The sequence below is a fragment of the Artemia sp. Qi Xiang Cuo genome, chromosome 7, assembly GCF_049724085.1.
Source record: "Artemia sp. Qi Xiang Cuo chromosome 7, ASM4972408v1, whole genome shotgun sequence".
Lineage (NCBI taxonomy): Eukaryota > Metazoa > Arthropoda > Branchiopoda > Anostraca > Artemiidae > Artemia > Artemia sp. Qi Xiang Cuo.
The window spans coordinates 24654826-24673677 of record NC_142800.1 but is presented as its reverse complement, the minus strand read 5'-3'; the positions used below and the strand labels follow the sequence as shown (position 1 = coordinate 24673677).

Below are 18852 nucleotides of genomic sequence, written 5' to 3'. Positions count from 1 at the left end.
GCCTAGCCTTGCTAGCCAATAAGACAGCCTTAGTGTGGAATTAAGTTAATGAAATAATTAAATTAAACTAAAAAACTAAGAAAATGAAACCCCAATATAAAAGCTTACTTGATTATAAAACTCATTTGACTGAAATTTTAAAATTGATTAAAAAGACGTAAAAACAAGGCAGTACAGGGCAAAAAGTGGGAATTGAAGCAAAAATATGGACCTCACCTCCAATAGATCCAGCAAAAAAATCTTTCCAGAAATTTCCATTTATTTCATTAGCCATCTCTTCTAGCTGTGATGTTGCTGAATTTTGTCTTGCTAGGTCCGCAACTTGTCAAAGCCTTGACGGGTCCTGACTAGCTTCTCATTAGCTCAAACGTATTTATACCCTACAAAATATTAAGTTAATTTTACCCACAAAACACCGTCGGTTAGGAGTAAACATTTTGAAATGAAAGGCATTTTCCTTAAATTACGCCATCATTTTGGCTATATTTAAAATAACACAAATAGCTTTTTACTAATACTATTAAAGAACCTGACAAATAATAGGTATCTTACAGTTCAGTAAAATAGCCAAGTTCTGTGCTATTAGAAGAAAAAATACAATATTTAGTTACATCTACAAAGATTATTGTAAAGGCATATTTACTGATCCAAACATTAGAGTTTATCAATATAAAAGGGAAAGAAAATTAACGTTTATTTTCAAGAATTTTGCTTTTGATTTTTTAAAGAAACTTTTTTTAACTTTTTAAAGAAAATTTTTTTTAAGAAAAATTTTAAAAGAAAACTTATAAAAAAAGATTTTTTTTTAAAAGAAAACTAGGAAAGGAAAAGAAAAGTAAGCAAATTTGGGTCTAGGTCTTAAGTTTGGTTACGGACAAACATGCATTTATAAGAAACTAGAAACTTCAATGAAGTCAATTTTTCAAATACACAATACAGAACTGTTATCAGTAATAGTTCAAAAATATCGGTATATTCCTGCTACCAGCTATAGATATGTATAGGGTCGCCAGGAACTGATGTGTAGGATTTTGTCAGGAACTGAGATCAGACACTTGTTGATATGGTATTTTTTTTCCCTATTACACTAATTACAGTTACTTTTCTTTACACTAGAAAAAATGCCAAAGGTCACCAAACGCTAGATGGCGTTGGCAGTTTTTTTTTCTAGCCAATAGTACCAGTCTCCACTTTCATAAGTTACCCATACTCTTTACTCTGGCGCACAATAGGCAAAGAATAAATTTAATAAGCTTCAAAATGCGCTGTTGAACATAATTCAGTAACTGGAATTGCATATCAAACGTCAAAAATTAAGAACAAACAACTTCAATGAGCTTGTTGAATGCAGGCCTTGTCTTTCGTGATATGAATTCATTATAAACATTTGCAGCCAGTAATGATGCTGAGGAATAGGCGGATTAATAAACTAAATTTGACATGGTGGCACTGAACAGGAATAATATAGATCTCTGGTGTATGCATCATATGTAGAAAAACAACAACTTTTCAGAAGTCGTTCTATTAACCTGGGTTCCAACTGATACGATTTCACACAAAAAAGGCATTTTTTGCGTGATCCGTCAAATTTCCTCCGTTTTTTGCGGCAAGTTAAAGCGTCACAACAGTCAACGGCTTCGTTGAAATATTTCTACTGAGCCGTTGAAAATCGCATCCGTTTTTCTGAATGAAAGCCTTGTAGAACCATAAATTACAAGTAACTGAGAAACTAAACATTTTTATCGAAAGTTTTTCATTATTATTTGACAAATAACATGAGGGTTGTGTCCTTTTAATACAAAAATTTTAATACGCAAGGCCTGTGGGAAATGAACGTATAAGATAAGAATTGTGTTCTTCATTAGGTACAGGCTAATGCAGGTTAGCCCCTAGGCTAATGCAGGTTAGCCCCTTGAATATTTTTCTTGGCTTCTAGAGCTTGATTTAGCCTATTCCTATGCTTTTTAAATATCTCCTACTATTTTTGCGCTTCAACAGATGCAGTGAACCGTTTCTGTGTGAACAGTTTTGTGATTTTCCTGCATCTGCTATCCGTGAGCCGTTTTGCGTAAAAAAAAAATGGCATCAATGTTAGTCTTGAGTGTAAAATATCTATAAACAAAATACAATACTCCTGAAAAATTTGTCGTTTGAAGGGTAATAGAAAAAATGCTGACACGTTTACTTCAGGTTTTCATGTTGCTTAGTCGCAGCTTAAGTCTCAGTGGTGTAGCCAAAGCTAGCTAGAAGCAATAATACATGCATACAGATTCTTAAAGTTGATGCAGTGTGAAGCCAACTGTTCTTGCTTGGCCCTCTCATCCGTGTCTCGACAGCATCAATACAGTCAAAGAACAATTAATAAAACTCAGAAAAAAAAAATTAACAAAACGATCATGCAGCCAAATGTTCTCAGTGAAGGCCCAAAAGCCAAATTAAAATTAAATATGAGTTGGTAATAGAGTCTAATAGCTGCGCTGTTGTTTTCCCGTAAAACACAAAGATAGCAGTTGAATTTCCTTAACTCTCTTCTATGGCTTATTATTTACAATGCCATCTATCAAACTAATAACTTTCAACGTTAAACCGAACACTTGGGAGCAATAATATTAGTTCAACAAGGGAAAAATCACAGTGTTTTTTTAAAGAAAACAAATAAAAGATAAACTACTGATTTTAGCTTAAGAAATATTCTTTGACATATTTCCAAAAAAGTGGCCAGTAACTTTAACAACTCACATCTAAGGGGTTTTTCCGCCGTCCAACAGAAAATTGTTAGCTAACATTTTTCCCAACAATCATTTTTCCGCCGTCCAACTAAAAATTGTTAGCTAACATTGTTAGAAGATTTCTCAAACAAATCGACTGCATGTTGAAGGACATTGTTGGGTAATTTAAAGCGAAATATTCAAAAACAATAAAGATGGCTACTTTTATGCTTATAATATTGACAAAGAATCGAGGACAGCAACTGTTTCTCACAGTTAGTATATTCTTTAGTTAGTTTCCTTAAAAGCCAGGGTTTCCTTTTTGACCTTAGAGTTAATGAGAAGTCATAAGAGAGTTTTAGTTGTTTTGTCTTAAATTCAATAATTTTTCTTGATATAGGCTAGCCTTAAAGTTATTATTGCAACAAGTGCGAGCCACAGCTCTTTAGTGGGACCATGGACTTTTTATCCCTTGCTATTCTAGGCTATAAAAATTATTTGGTTGCAAATATGGTAACAGTGTAGAGTTACAGCTCTCCTAAAAGAAACATGCCTTAGGGTCATTGTTGCAACAATTGATAGCCACAACTATTTAGTGGGAACTTGGCATTTATATCTATTGCTATTCTATGCTAAACAAATAACTTGACAGGAAATATGGTAACAGTATAGTTACAGAACTTTTAAAGGAAAATTGCAATATAAATTAGTAGCCTATATTTTATATAGCCCTACTACATATTGTATGGTTGGGGTATCCTCATGAAATTGTACTTGGTAATTCAAAGATCGGTAAAATTCTATTTTAGCTACTTTTGGCTATCTTGGGAATGAGTTTGGTTAAGAAATTGAAACTTTCAGAGACAGGTCTACAGGCTAAAGTATGTCCCGGGATGGCATTTTGAAGTAACTACTTCTACTCCTCCCTCTAGAGGGTCCTGACCTTTGATGACCTTTAAAAATCTTTGTCTTATAAAAGTGAATCCTTGTAATATAGATCTTCTGCTTAAAATGAAGTCCAAAAAAATTGTTTTCAGCTTCACAACTTTGCTCAATCCTGATTTATAGAGTTTTAAAGATATGCAAATACGTTTCCTAAATTTTTAAAATTAACATTGATATGGTTTAAAATACTACTCAAATAACAGGAATTGCATTTTCAGAACTAAAGCCAGAGAAAAAGAATCTTATTACTGTCATGTAGGCAAATTTCAGGATCCTCTAGAGGGAGAAGGAGAGGAGATAAGTACTTCAAAATACCTTCCCAGGACATATTTTAGCCTTTAGACCCATCCCTGAAAGTTTTATTTTCCTAACCTTACCCCTTTCCAAGATAGGTAAAAGTAACTAAAGTAGAATTTTACCCAAAGATCTACCTTTCTGACTAAATTGTTTATCTTGGTATTCCTATTGGAAGTACCATTTCTCACACTTGCCATCTTCTAACAGAAGTCATCAAATGCTGCAAATCAGCTTCCTATGCTTCTATAGTGTTCACTAAGCTTGGTTTCAATCACCATTATCTTGCATTGCTGTACAACATCGTTGGTCTCCCCCACATCCTCTACATTGCACTCTTCTTGAAGATTCTTACAAATGCCAATAAACTGAAAATCCACACCACTTTTTTCTGTTTTGCCAAATATCTACTGTGATATTCAACTTGAACATAGAATTCATAGCTCATCAGTTGTTTCCACATAGCAGATTGCTATGTCCAGAAGGTTTCAAGACATTCTTGGAGCCAGCTTCTTTAATTCTAGCTATGTTGCCATAGTTGTATAGTGATAATTTACTTTTTTTTTCTTATTGTTTCTTTTTAGTGCTTTGTCATTTTCTTTTTGTACTAAGCCAGGTTTTCAATAAATAATAAAAATAATGTATTTTAGAGTTAAAAAATCAATTATTTTTATATAAAAAGAAATAAGAAAGATGATTATATTAATGTAAAATTTATATATATATATATATATATATATATATATATATATATATATATATATATATATATATATATATATATATATATATATATATATATATATATATATATATATATATATATATATATATATATATATATATATATATATATATATATATATATATATATATTAATAATAAAAATTTGAGATTGTTTAACCAGTGATCAGAAGGAGTTGGTATGTTTGTGACAAACCTCAACTGGAAAAGATTCTTATCATTATCTTTTTGATTTTAATCTGTTGTTTATAAATTTGTATGTAATTGTTTTGGTTATATTCCTTAAAAGCCAGGTTTTCCTACTTGGCTGTGGAGTTAATCACAAGATTAGTTTAAGCTCTAAATCTTACTTTATCAAAAGTTTGCAATAAGCCCTTTTTTGCAAAATTCACTTTTATTAAGGTCAGTGAGGTTAAGCTCTTAAATTACTTTTTGTTATGGAGGACTGGAGAAGCCTATGTTGGGTACGTTTTTTTATTAGCCTATGTTAAAGCATTGGTATCTGAGGCAAATGAAAATAGTAGCACAGCTGGGTAGATGAAACTATCAGGAACTACCTCTTTGTTTGCAGTATGGAAATCAAACACTGAAATTGTAAGAGATTCAGTCAATTTCTGTTCAATTAAACAATTGTTTCAAATACAGCCATACAGTCATTATTTCAACAATTGTGAGCCACAACTTTTTCCTGGGACCATAAACTATTTATCCCTTGGTATTCTAGGCTATACAAATAACTTGGCTGGAAGTATAATAACAGTGTAGATTTACAGCTCTTCCATAGGAATCATGCCTTGGGGTCATTATAACAACAAGTGTGAGCCACAACTCTTTAGTGAGACCAAAGGACTATGTATCCCTTGCTATTCTAAGTTATGCAGATAACTTGGCAGGACATATGGTATCAGTGTAGCATTAGAAACATGTCTTATGGTCATTATTGCAACAAGTGGAAGCCACAACTCTTTGACAGGAACATGGACTTAGCTATATATCTGTTGCTATTCTAGGCTGAACAAATAACTTATCAGGAAATATGGTATCACTGTAGTTGTAAAGCTTCTAAAGGGAAAGTGCTAGATAAATTGAACTAGTTGCCTATATTTTATCTAGGGCCTACTAAATACATTATGGGTGGGCTATGATTCTAGTTTTTATATTTAGAAAATCATTTTTTATATATAAAAGGAAATAAAAAAGACTATTTTAATCTCGTTTTTTATGTAGAATACATGTATGCATTAATAGTAGATAACTTAAGATTTTTAACTAGTCATCAGAAGGAGTTGAATGGTGTGTTATAGAAATCAACTGGAAAAGAATTGTATTGTTGTCTTTTTGATTGTAATCTAATGTTTTTTTACATTTGCATGTAGTTGTAAACTTGATCTTTTTTCAATTTTTAATTTCAAGTTATATAATTTGTGTGTTTTTTTTGTTGCAGTCAAATACTGGAAAGTGGGCATATCTATTTGGCCTCTATACTTGAGAGCTAAATTGACCTGTGTGTACAACAGTCAAACGATTTGTTAATCCCCCTTAACAAATAGTACCAACTGGTACTTAAAGAAACACCATAAATCAGATGCATCTGCCAAAAAAATGTTGTTGAATTTGAGGGTTTTTGTAAATTAATATTTTGTTCTATCAAAAAGTCACTTTATAATAGTCTACCTACTCACTCATGCTGTCATGCAGGCTAAATCCCTGTTGCTTAAAAAGGATTGTATATTCACAGAAAAGTTTACAGTTGAATAGATTTTAAAATTATAGATTGGATTTGGTTTTTGTATGGTTTATTTTTTCTTTACTTTTGTATCAAGTTCAGTTTAACCTGTCAAATTAATTAAAAAAAAATTAATTTAGTACATGTTACTATTGTCTTGATCCAAGGTCAGAGCTACACTTTTTTGCTCAAGTGTTTTTTTTTCTTTTTTTACTGCATGCCTGTTCTAAAATAGCTTATGTTTCATACATTGTAATTTCAAGTTCTTGCTATGACTATCCCTCTGAAAATTTTTTCCATAGTATTCTGTGAAATCTTGGCTATGATGATTGTCATCATGATTATTGTAGCCACTGGTTCAGCATAGGCACCATACTAAGCTTCCTCATTTAGTTTAATGAGGATTTATTCTATTTCAGATGCTGACATGTCTGGAGACAAATTTATTGTGAGCCAGTCGAACTGCTCAGCCTATGGTATCAGTTAAGAGCAGTTTCTCAGTATTTTTGATCATGGTTCTGAAGAAAGTCCAGGAGGTACCAGTACCCTTAGACTGCGGTGCAACTCAAAGGACCCTGATCAGCAAGCAAGAGACAATCAAGCAAAACTTGCCTTATTTGAAATATTGGCAACTGATGCCATTAAGGCAAAATTACAAAGTAAATTAATAAAAAAAAATGGTGTGGGCAGAAGTGGCAAACAATCTGAGACTGAAGGGATTTGAAGTTATGGAAGGGGAGGTGGGGACAAACAAAGTATGGGCACAAGCTCGGTCCCTGGAGCACACCTATAAACAGTATATTGATTCCTGCAAAAACACAGGATCAGAATATAAAAAGCCTCCAAGGTTTTTTGAAGAGATGGATAAATTATGGGGAGACAAACACAATATCAATCCCCCCCAAATATATGATTCTATTGTGAGTCCTAATGTTCAACCTGGAACTTCTAGTACTGGGAGTGATAATCAACCTAAAACAATGCAAAATTTGAACACCAGTATGAGTGAAAATGATGTTATAGGAAATGAAGCTCAACCTGGAACATTGCAAAATTTGAACACCAGTATCATAAGTGAAAGCAATGTTACAGTAAATGAAGCATCTAGCAGTTCGAAAAAAAGGAAACAAAATCACCAAATTGATGAATTTTTAAAAGAGAAGAGACTATTCAGGCATTCTTTTGAAAATGCAAAGATTAAAAAAGAGCAGGAAAGACAGAGAAGACATGATTAAAAAATGAAAAAAATAGACGAACTCATTAAAACAAAAAGAGGAAAAAAAGAAAGAGAGAGAGTAGTGAACGTGAACAAAGTTTCTATTTTGCCTTCTAAATCGTTTGAATGTTTATTTTTCTTTTGTTTTTTTATTTTTTTATAGTTTTGATATTTGCTTTTGTTTATATATGAAACTTGTTTTATAGTATTTCTTAGAATATTTATTTTATGACAATGCACCTTAATTTTGTTCAGTTTCAAGTATTCCTAAAACAATAAAAGTGCACTTCTTTTAGGTTTGAATTTTTGGGAAAGCAGGCTTGAGCATGCAGCACTTTTGACCAATTCTTCCTCAAATATCATGATTTGTACAATATTTTTCATATTTGGCTTAAGTAAAATCTTGTGCACTTGCAATTTACCAGGTGAACTAAAGAGTCCATCATATAGTCATCAATACCAGCCTTTGCCATCCAATTTCAATTAAGATTGTTGAGATTTTTGTTACTTTTGAGGTTTTACAACTTTTATTGATCAAATAATTGTTTATCACAGTATAATAACATTATAAATGCATAGAACTATCCTATCATATCAATATAACTTAGTCGTTTTGCTTGACCATCATTTGTATGTAAAACATCAGATGAGTTTGTAGGAGGATATTCTTCCTCTATATCCTGTAAATTTGCTCTTCTTTATTTTCAATTACATTGTCACTCTGCCATGCACAAAAGTTGTGCAAGCAACATGCAGTTATGACTATACTAATTGCTCGAGGTACCTTACTGTGTATAAATCTCAATAATCGCCGTCTATTGAGTAGATCACCAAATGCATTTTCAATTACTACCCTAGTTTTTGAGAGCTTCTTATTAAATCTTTTTCTTTTTTCATCAATAAATTCAGTTTCTTTTAATGCTGTTATTAACCATGTAAGTGCAGGGAAGGCATTATCACCAATAATGTGATAATCAGCATTAGTAAATAGAGTTGAATTTGCCTGGGATGCTTGGTGGTAGAGACCCAAATTTCTCAGTACTCTACTATCATGTATGGGGTTTCACTACCAGGAAACCCCATATGAATGAAGGAAAATTCTCTATTCGGAAGACATACGGCAAGAAGCACAATAGAATGAAACATTTTTCTATTTAGATATGTAGCTTGTTGCTCAGATGGTGCTACTATTCTTATATGGCAGCCGTCAATGGCACCAAGGACTCCCGGGAAACCACTGCGATCAGCAAATTTTCTAGTTACTGTATTTAGACTTAATGTACTTGGCCTTTTATCGAACTGGTCTGATTTTCTCTATATGAGAACAAACCCTCCCTACAACAGCCCAGACTCATTTTATTGAGCGATCGAATTTATCTCCTATCTCTCTGAGGGTCCAAGCTTGGTTAGCCATATACAACAGAGTAATATATAGCATTTCATGTTTTTGAATAGGCATATTACCACCACAATAGTCTGATTCAGGCAGATTAATAAAGTCTAGTAGCTTTTTGAATGTATCTGGGCTCATTCTAAAGTGCTTTTTAAAGTCTGTATCTGAATACTTTGCGATCACGTCTTTGATGTAATTTTCTTGTCTGACATGAATTTCAAGGTTTAAGCTAGAAAAAGCAGCCACTGTCACCCGTGAGTACTCTTCCATGACTACATCTGAGTCATCACTTTCAGAGGAAGAAAGAAGCTCTTCTAGAATACATCTCATCTCTGAGTCATCTGTACCTGCCATTTTGCCTGTAAGGAGCGTTTTGTAATTTTTAATAACTTTTCATTATGTTTTTTTAGTTTTAATTGTAAGTAAGAGAAATTACTTAAATAGCACTGTTTTTTCACCGGAAAAAGTTCTTTTCACGTGAAATAACGCCCCCCCCCCTTCCAGGAAAATTCATTCCAAACAATTCCATTCTAGAGAAAAATTCCACTCTGAAAATTTCTTGTGGACGATCTTGGGTGAAAAGACGATCTTGTTCTTAGCACACTTTCATTTGAAAAAGACTAATTTGTGATTGTTTTAAAATCATATCGGTAATCCCCTCTCAGTGGAAAAGGTTTCTATTCCCCCCCCCTCCATACCCTAGTAGAAAGTTGCTCCTGCAGAAAGCTCCCTCTGGAAAATATATCCCCTGGAAATTCCCCAAAAGCATAATGTTTTCCCCAAAAGCATAGTTACTTGACTTTTCAACAATGCCAAACAAAATGAATATCTCAAAATTTAAAAAATTGTAATCGATTGACTTCGAGGGAAAAAGGGGGGTAATTTGACCTCCAATCCTTTTGATCACTTAAAAAAGGCATTAGAACTTTTACTTTCCGTTCAAATAAGTCCTTTCCTGATATTCTATGACTATTTTTTTTGATACGATCACCCCTGGGAAAAGAAAAAAAAACACGCATTCTTGATTCTTTTTCTGGCAAAAATACAAAATTCCATAGTTTTGTAGATGGGAACTTTGAAACTTCTACAACAGGGTTCTTGGATACACTGAATTTGATGGTGTAATTCCCTTTAGATTAGTTGACTTCTAAGGGGTGTTTTCTCTCTTTTCGGCAATTAAATAAAAAAAACAAGTTTTTTTAACTGAAAGTAAGGAACGACGTTAATAATTAAAACGAACAGAAATTATTCCGTATATGAAAGGGGCTGTCCCCTCCTCAACGCCTCGCTCTTTACGCTGAAGTTAAGATTGTTTAAAAAAAAAAATTGAGTTGTGAGAAAGTCAAAATTTAGCGTAAAGAGCGAGGTGGCCAGGGAAGGGGTACGCGCTTTGAACTGCCCATTTTTCACATATAGTATTGGTTATTGGGAAGTATACGGATACCTTTCGGCGGAGCGTGGGGGGGGGTGTGGGAGGAGATCTTTACAGAGAGATTGTCTGTCAGCGAAGGTATTGTCCATGGAAGGGGAACTGGAATTCCCGGTATTATTAAAAAATCAATCATAAATTAAATAAATAAAAACATATTTTTCTACTGAAAGTAAGGGACAACATTAAAACTTGCAGGAACAAAAATTATAACGCTTAATAGATTGCCCCTCTTCAATGCCTCGTACTTTACGCTAAAGTTTTTTTTACAACTTAAAAAATCTTCATATTCTAATTAAACAAATCTTGTGTTTCAGGAGTCATTCCTGAATGATTGAAACAAAACGTCAAACTTTCGTAAAGGGCATGATATTGAGGTGAGGACAACTTCCTTCGTATGGGTAATAATTTCTGTTACAATCTTACCTATTATTGACAAAAAGATATTGAAACTCACACAAAAAGTTGAAGGCTTCGACTGTTAGTTAAAACGCTCCGTTAAAAATAAGATAATGCTGAGAAAGCCAAAACAAAACTAAAAAAATTTAACTAAATAAGAAAATAAATAATTTGTTATTCCTTTCATGCTAAACTTTGTACTTTTAGTTGAGTTTAATTTATGGTCAAGGATGTAAGCGTTCTAGCCTTATGTGTCATAAAGATGCAAATAATGTCGTTAAAACAGATATGGACAATTTAAAAGTCATAGCTGTTTAATATAGTCAAGGATCCAAAGGATTCAGTCATGCAAATCGATTCTAAATTTTATGAATTTGGTTAATTTCCTCCCTACTTGTGATAGTTTTTGTGAATGTGCTATGTAAAATTAAACAAATAAAAAAAAGTTTTTTTCAACTGAAAGTAAGGAGAAACATTAAAACTTAAACGAACAGAAATTATTGCGTATATGAGGTGGTTTGCCCCCCTTATCAATACCTCGCTCTTTACACTGAAGTTAGATTTTTTTCCAATTCTTTAAGAATGACCCCTAAATCACAAAGGCCGTTTATTTAGAATAAATGGCTCTTTTGAAAAAAGTTAATGTCGCTCCTTACTTTCAGTTAAATTTTTTTTTACTTAATTTCTGATCGTTTTTTAAACAATGCTGGAAAACCGTGCACCCCCTTCATGGAAAATTCCCTTCCTTCATGAAAACGTCCTCCATAGGAAGATCCTCCAACGTAGCATCCTCCCCCGACCCCCACTAGATAAACTGCCCCTGAAAAGGTCTGCATACTTCGCAATAACAGATACTATGTGTAAACAATGGGCAAATTTTATAACTTGTAACCCTACCCCTAAGGACTGTGGGAGATTAAATCATCCTCAAAGACATAGTTATTAGATTTTTCGACTATGCTGAACAAAAAGGGTATCTCAAAATTTTGATTGGGTGAACTTTGGGAAAAAAATCAACGTGGGAGGGGGCCTAATTTCGCTCCTCTTTTTGGTCACTTAAAAAGAGTCCTAGATCTTTTAAATTACTTTCGAATGAGCCCTCTCGCAATATTCTAGGACTACTGGGTCGATACGCTCACCCCTGGAAAAAACAAATAAACATGCACCTGTGATCTTTCTTCTGGCAAAAAAAAAAGCAAAATTCCACATTTTTGCACATATGAGCTTGAAACTTCTACAATATGGTTCTCTGATATGCTGAATCTGATCATGCGATTTTCATTAAAATTATATGAATTCTAGGGGGTGTTTCCCCCTTTCTTCGAAAATACAGCAAGTTTTCTCAGGCTCGCAACTTTTGATGGGTAAAACTAAACTTGATAAATTTTATATATTTGATATCAAAATAAAAATCCAATTCTTTTGATGCATTTATTGGTATCAAAATTCCGTTTTTTAGAGTTTCGGTTAATATTGAGCCAAGTCGTTCCTTACTTACAGTTCGTTACCACGCACTGTTTGGCTATTTCTATTCAATCTCTTTGCTTATCAATTTAATTATTGAGACTTACAGGCAGTGGTGTCAATAGAGGGAGGGGAACACCCTTCTATAATTTTTACCTCCTCCTTCTAGACATTTTCATGACTTACTGGCAATGGAATCAATTAGGGCACAGGACAACGACTCATCTAAGATTTTTTTCCCTCCCCCCTCTAAATTTCGAGACATTTTTTTTTGGTAATCTAATTATATAAAAAAAATCCATTCTTCCACTTAAAAAATAGAAATAACAACGAAAATGCGACCTGCCTAATTTTTTTTACACGTTAGTTGCCCCCCCCCCCATTTCATTGGTAATGGATACTTCTCTCCTTAATTGAAAATTCCTTTGAATTGCACCTTCAGTGAAAATAAATTGTTGGTCTTTTGATGAACTGGTCTAATTTTCTCTCTAAATGAGAAAAAACCCTCCCAACATTATAGTCGCCCCCCCATTTTATTGGCAATGGATACTTTTCTCCTAAATTGGAATTTTCTTTGATTTGCACCTTCAGTGAAGATAAATTTTTCTTTAATTAAATTCATTCCTCAGTTTTACTGGTTCAAAAAGATGTAAATTAAGTTGTAAAAAGAAATGTGGACAACTTAAAAGTCATAGCAATTTGATATGATCAAAAATCTGACAGTTTCGTTTATGCAATCAAATTATCATTTTTAAACAGGTCTTCACAATTCCATCATACATGGGATAATTTATGTAAAAGCTTTAAACAGTTACTTTATGAAAGCTTATGTACTGGTGTTTTAGTTTTCGCCTAAACTCAATATAGTTTGCCAATTAATAAATGCTTTGTGCATTTGTTTCGTTTGCTGGTATTAATAGTTAAATTTTATTTTATATAAGCTACGAATACTTTGCAACTTTCTATTATTCGAATTTGAAAGCTTTCGCGTCAGTTGAGTATTATCAAGTTGATATAAACTCACTGCAACACTATCTTGATGAGAATTTTTGTTTGAATTTCCCGCCCAATATCATGTTTCCGCGAATTGTTAGATAACAATTTCGGTTAGCTAACAATTCTGTTTCCGCCGTCCAAACAAATTTTTGTTAGCTAACATTGTTAGCTAACATTGTTTAGCATTGTTAGCATTGTTTCCAAATATAATAATCATTTTTGTCAGAAATGAATTTTAGGAGGGAAGAAAAGATTAACTGTAGGATATAAAATCTTTTGCTTCAAGTTTTCAATGTTTCTTTGAGGCAGGTGACTAGAAATTTTGAAAATCGATTTTGTGCTCTAGAATAAATGAACATTCAACCTGGCCCCCAAGGGGGTCATGCTGCAGGTGGAAGTGGTACAGGTCAAGGACAATCATTTTTGCAAATGACCCCACAGTTTTATGGAGCTAATAATAATGCAAGTCAGAACCAAATGATAGTTCCATGGTCCCATGACGGCGAGTAAGCTGGCAACCAGGTTCATATAACCCAAATGCATTTTATGGTCAACAACAAATTGTCCAGCAGGTGCAAAGAGCACCAGTTCAGTTAGTGGGAAGTGGTTTTTATCCACCAAATTATAATGTGCCAGGGATACAGACCATTCCTTTAGCTAATAGGTACTCTGTCTTAAGTGAGGAAGGAAGTTACCCACCATTACCATCTGAGAGTGATGAAGATATGAGACCTGTCAACCCTTGTGTAATAGAAGGGTTGATTCAAGAAGACCTGCAAAAGCCAAAACTGGGACTGAACCCCAGCCTAGGACGTAAAAGGAGAGACATTTCTCCAAATAGCGAAATTGCCCCACAACAAGCTAAAAGGCAAAATGCACACCTAAACCAATCAGTACCATCTCAGAAAGTGTCCTTTAAAAATAAATCCATTGATGTTCCAAAGACCGAATTACTATCTTAAATGATTGATGTTACAGTAAGTGATGAAAATAAACAACTGCCTGATGACTACCAAATAGTGAAATCTCTGAAAGAAGTACTGAAATCTAGAAAATTTGAATTTGAAGTAAACAGAGTAAGAGACAAAATGACAGTATACCTCATGGATGAAGAATCATCAAAAATTTTCCAACAAATGAACATTGTTGCTGGAGTGAATGTTACTGGAAGTGTTAAGCAGAGATTAAGCCAAGGGATCATAAAAGGAGTCCAACTAAGCATGACAGATGAAGAGATTTTAGAGTGTATGGAGTCACCTATTAAAATAAAAGAAGTTCACCGACAAAAATGGTACAACAAAGAAACAAAAAAGCTATCTGACAGTTACGCAATAATGGTGGTTTTTGAAGGTAATTGTCTTCCCCCAAGTGTGTGGTTTTGTGGAAGAAAAAGAGAAGTCCAGGTGTATAACAGGAGATTATTACAGTGCCATAAGTGTCAAAAATATGGCCATAAACAGGATGTTTGTAGAGCTCAATCTCATACATGCCTAAGATGCTCAGGAAATCATTCATCTGATATGTGCCATCTCAAAAACACTGATAGGACCTCAAGGCCCAAATCATATATATGTGCTAATTGCCAAGGCAATCATTCTTCTACATCATTTGCTTGTCCTGTTAGAATCCAGAATAGAGAAATCCTACAAGTGGCAGAGAAACATCACAGTGGTTTTAAGAGAGCCCATGTAACATATAGAAGCTATGCAGATGTGGCAAACAAAAAACTTACTGTGAGTACCCCTTATTTCAATCAACTTCATAATGAAATTACAATAAATATGAAGCAAGAAATTGAACAGAAGGCAGCAAAATCCCTAATAATTGGATTACTTCTAAGACCAGAAATGCTTAAATTGATTGAACTATCATTAATATAACGTATAAACAAATTATGTACCCTTGTCAATGAATTGCGGCTTGGACCGCTAAACAAATATGAAATTAGAACTTTTTGTCTAATTAATGATACACCAGACCAACACTATAGAACCTAAAATATTATCCTGGAACTCGCAATCAGTGAGGACTGACAAGAACGATATTATTGTTGAATTTCAACGTACAAACTGTATAGATGTTTTACGATTACATGAAACCTGACTAAAACCCTATATAAATATGAGTTTCCAGGGATACAATATTTTGAGGAAAGACAGAATTGAAACAGGAAAAGGCGGGGTGTTGATAGGTATTAGCAAAAAATACCACTACACCGAAGTGCATATTGAATTAGGTGACAATTATGAAGGGTATGTTGAAATAGTTGGATGCAAGCTCCATTTGGGAAATGGCAAAATCCTCAATGTTATAAATGTTTACAACTCGAATGGGAATAATAAAGACATTGGTGGCATTATAAATGAACTACTTGATAAAATACCAAATGCAGAACAGGTGGTTTTAATAGGGGATTTTAATGCCCATATCAAAGTGTGGTGTAACTGTGATTTTATTGATGCTTCACGTAAAAGCCGTGAAGATAGGTTACTGGAAAATAATACATGCTTAATTACACAAAAAGAGCTTCCAACCCATAAAAATCCTATCACAGGAGTTTGCACCACTATAGACTTGACTTTCACTAGTCCAGATCTAGTGGCATCAGCAACTGTGTCAACCTTAGTAAATACATTTTTATTTAGTGACCATGCCCCAATTTTATTAAATGTTTGTGATGGCCGGTTTGAGATTTCTGATAAATTTGAGACAAACAAGATTACTAAGTTTCAAATCAAGAAGGCAGATTGGAGAAAGTTTAAAGAACTTCTTGAACAAAAAGACATTTTGGCTGTAGTAGAAAGGGAGCAACATGTTGATGAGAAAGTGATGGTTTTCCAGGACAGCATAATTGAAGCAGCAACAAAATCTGTTCCTCTGAGGGACAAAGAAATTCATGTATATGGTGGAACAAAGATTGTGATGCAACTAAAAAGAAATATCTAAGAAGAAAAAATGAGTATGAACAAGCAACAACAATATACAACTATATTGAGGTGAAAAGAGCTTATGCAGCATTTAAGAGAGTGATTTCACAAGCCAAGAAAAGGAGCTGGGAAGAGTTTATTGAAAATTTGGATTTCCGGAAACCACTAAGTAAGGTCTATGTTTTCATCAAACAAATGCAAAGCAAACCTCCACCCAGAACATCCAACCCCCCTGGGGTGGACAATAATCAGTTACTATTGACAGATCAAGATAAGGCGAATGCAAGTGCTAATTATCTAAATAAGACCATAGGAAATACTGATCCAAATGCTACAGAAGTGGCCAGAATGACAACTAAAGTTAAAAAAATTGCAAATCAGGATTTGCAGTGCCCTTATAATCAGCCATTTTCTAATGTTGAAATTGACAGTGTAATAAGAAATCTTCCTATTACCTCACCAGAGGAAGATATGGTTCATCTACAGTTTGTTCAAGCTTTGCCAAAGCAGTGGATTATGGTGTTGCTTTCCATCATCAATTTGGCTTGGAATGATGGATATTTTCCTAGTGCATGGAAAAGGGGCCAAGCAATTATTATCCCAAAACCAGGACAGGACAAATCAAAACTGGAAGACCAGCGGTTCATAACTTTGCTCCCAGTTTTAGGGAAAGTATATGAACGACTTGTTAAGAAAAGACTTAACTATGAAATAGAAAAAAGGGGTAGTCTTAAAGATATACAATACGGTTTCAGGAAAAACAAAAGTACCATAGAAAATTTGCTTTGCTTTAAACAGGATGCTTTATATGCTCTCCAGAATGGACTTGTAATGATTGCAGTTTTCCTCGACTTAGAGGGCGCGTTCGATAGCATTGTACATAGACAAATATTGCCAGGAATAATTGAGGCTGGAATTAGAGGTAGAATGTTGCTGCTAAGTAAAAATTATCTTGAAGACCGAGTAGTTACAGTGAGAGTAGGAAAAACAATGTCAACAACCCTAGTAGGATGAAGAAATGGAGTTCCCCAAGGGTCAGCCTAGGACCTGTTTTTTACAATATGGGGCAAAGTAATATAAATATTAGAGAAGAGGATTCAAGTGCGGGACTGTTTGCTGATGATAATATTTTGTGGGTTAAGGCAAAGACATTGGAAGAGGGAATCAAATCTTTTTCAGAAGTATTAGTGCAAGTTGAAAACTGGGCGACTGATATTCATCTCAAATTTTCAACACATAAAACAAATACCATGTTAATAACTCGGAGAAAAAAATGAAACTTACCCCAATAATTAGATTTTATGGCCAGCAGATTGAGTTTGTGAGTGAAACAAAGTTCCTGGGTGTGAATATAGAGAAAATTTGAATTGGAAACCACATATTGAAATGACCAAGGCTGCTTGCGTTAAAAGGCTTAATCTTATGAAGATGCTTACAACTGTTAGCTGGGGGCAAAAACCCAGTTTTATGATGGAGTTTTATATAAAATATATTAGGTCTAAGATAGAATATGCTTCCGTGATTTATTCCTCAGGCAGTGACACAACCCTAGCAAAGTTGAATTCCGTACAGAATGCAGCTATACGCATTGCCTTTGCAGCTAGAAAGACTACCCCTATTGTGTTTTTAATGTCAGAGTTAGGACTTGAAAGCCTGGAAACCAGGAGAAATGTAAATGTCCTGAAATATGGCAAAAAATTGTTGACAGCAGATAGTACAAACCCTGTTAGATCAAGAATATTTAAACCAGGAAAAATTGTTACATCAAATAAGTTTAAAAAGAAAAACCAGGAAAATATCTTTGAAATGTCTTGTCGTATCAGTGAACAGTTTGGAGTGACACTAAAAATGACAGATATGTTAAAAGTTCCAGAAATTGCATTACCTGCTCCTTGGGAGGCAATTAAGCTACATTGCAATCTTAAGTTTGAAACGAATGGATACCATGATTCCAGGATAAACTTTAAATTAATGATGGCAGAGAAATACAGGGGATTCCTTGATATTTATACAGACGGATCTAAGGAAAGTAACCTAATTTCTGCAGTAGGGGCTGCCTTTGTCATTCCATTGATACAAGTGTCAAAGTCATTTAAACTGCATTCAGAGGCAACAATTTTCCAGGCTGAAGTAATAGCCATAAAGGAAGCAATTGTATTTGCTAAAGAGAAACTTAGCAACCAAAGAAACATTGTATTGTTATCAGATTCAAAAAGTGCATTGGAGGCACTCGCTAATTTTGATCATAATGGGAAAATTTCAAGAGAAGTTGTATTGTGCTACACGGAAATAGTATCATTAATGTCAACAGCAAACATATGTCTTAGTGGATCCCAGCCCATGTTCAGATTTTGGGGACTGAGAGTGCCGACACAGCTGCTAAAATGGCATGCAAAACAACAAATGTATTTACTAGTGGTTCAACTCCTAGATCTGCAATACAATTAGATCAATTGAAACAATCAGTAAGAACATACGATTTTGAGGATAGCAGAAATCAATCCGGAAATTGGTTTGTTACCCGAAAAGTAGCAAGAAAGTTTGAGAGGCATGTGTACTAAGGATTAAGTAGGAAAGAGGGAAGATTAGCATTTCGTCTTAGATCAGGCCA

General features: G+C 34.0%; 2 protein-coding genes across 5 annotated transcripts in view; one reads left to right on the top strand and one right to left on the bottom strand.

The window, feature by feature from the left end:
• The window catches only part of LOC148950082 (methylated amino-acid transporter SLC25A45-like), an 81149-nt gene that overhangs the window by 43731 nt on the left and 18566 nt on the right, over positions 1 to 18852 (bottom strand). For 3 of the 4 annotated variants that reach the window (XM_089092113.1, XM_089092115.1, XM_089092116.1), the window contains exon 2: positions 217 to 380. In XM_089092113.1, coding sequence (XP_088948239.1) covers positions 217 to 274 — 58 coding nt within the window. In that variant the 5' untranslated portion in view covers positions 275 to 380. Of the gene's footprint in view, positions 1 to 216; positions 381 to 2739; positions 2855 to 18852 lie in introns of those variants that run through there. The other variant, XM_089092114.1, reaches the window with a different exon arrangement.
• LOC148950083 (uncharacterized) lies at positions 17628 to 18689 on the top strand. Its single transcript, XM_089091774.1, has one exon. It carries the CDS (start codon positions 17628 to 17630, stop codon positions 18687 to 18689), a length of 1062 nt encoding a protein of 353 aa, XP_088947900.1.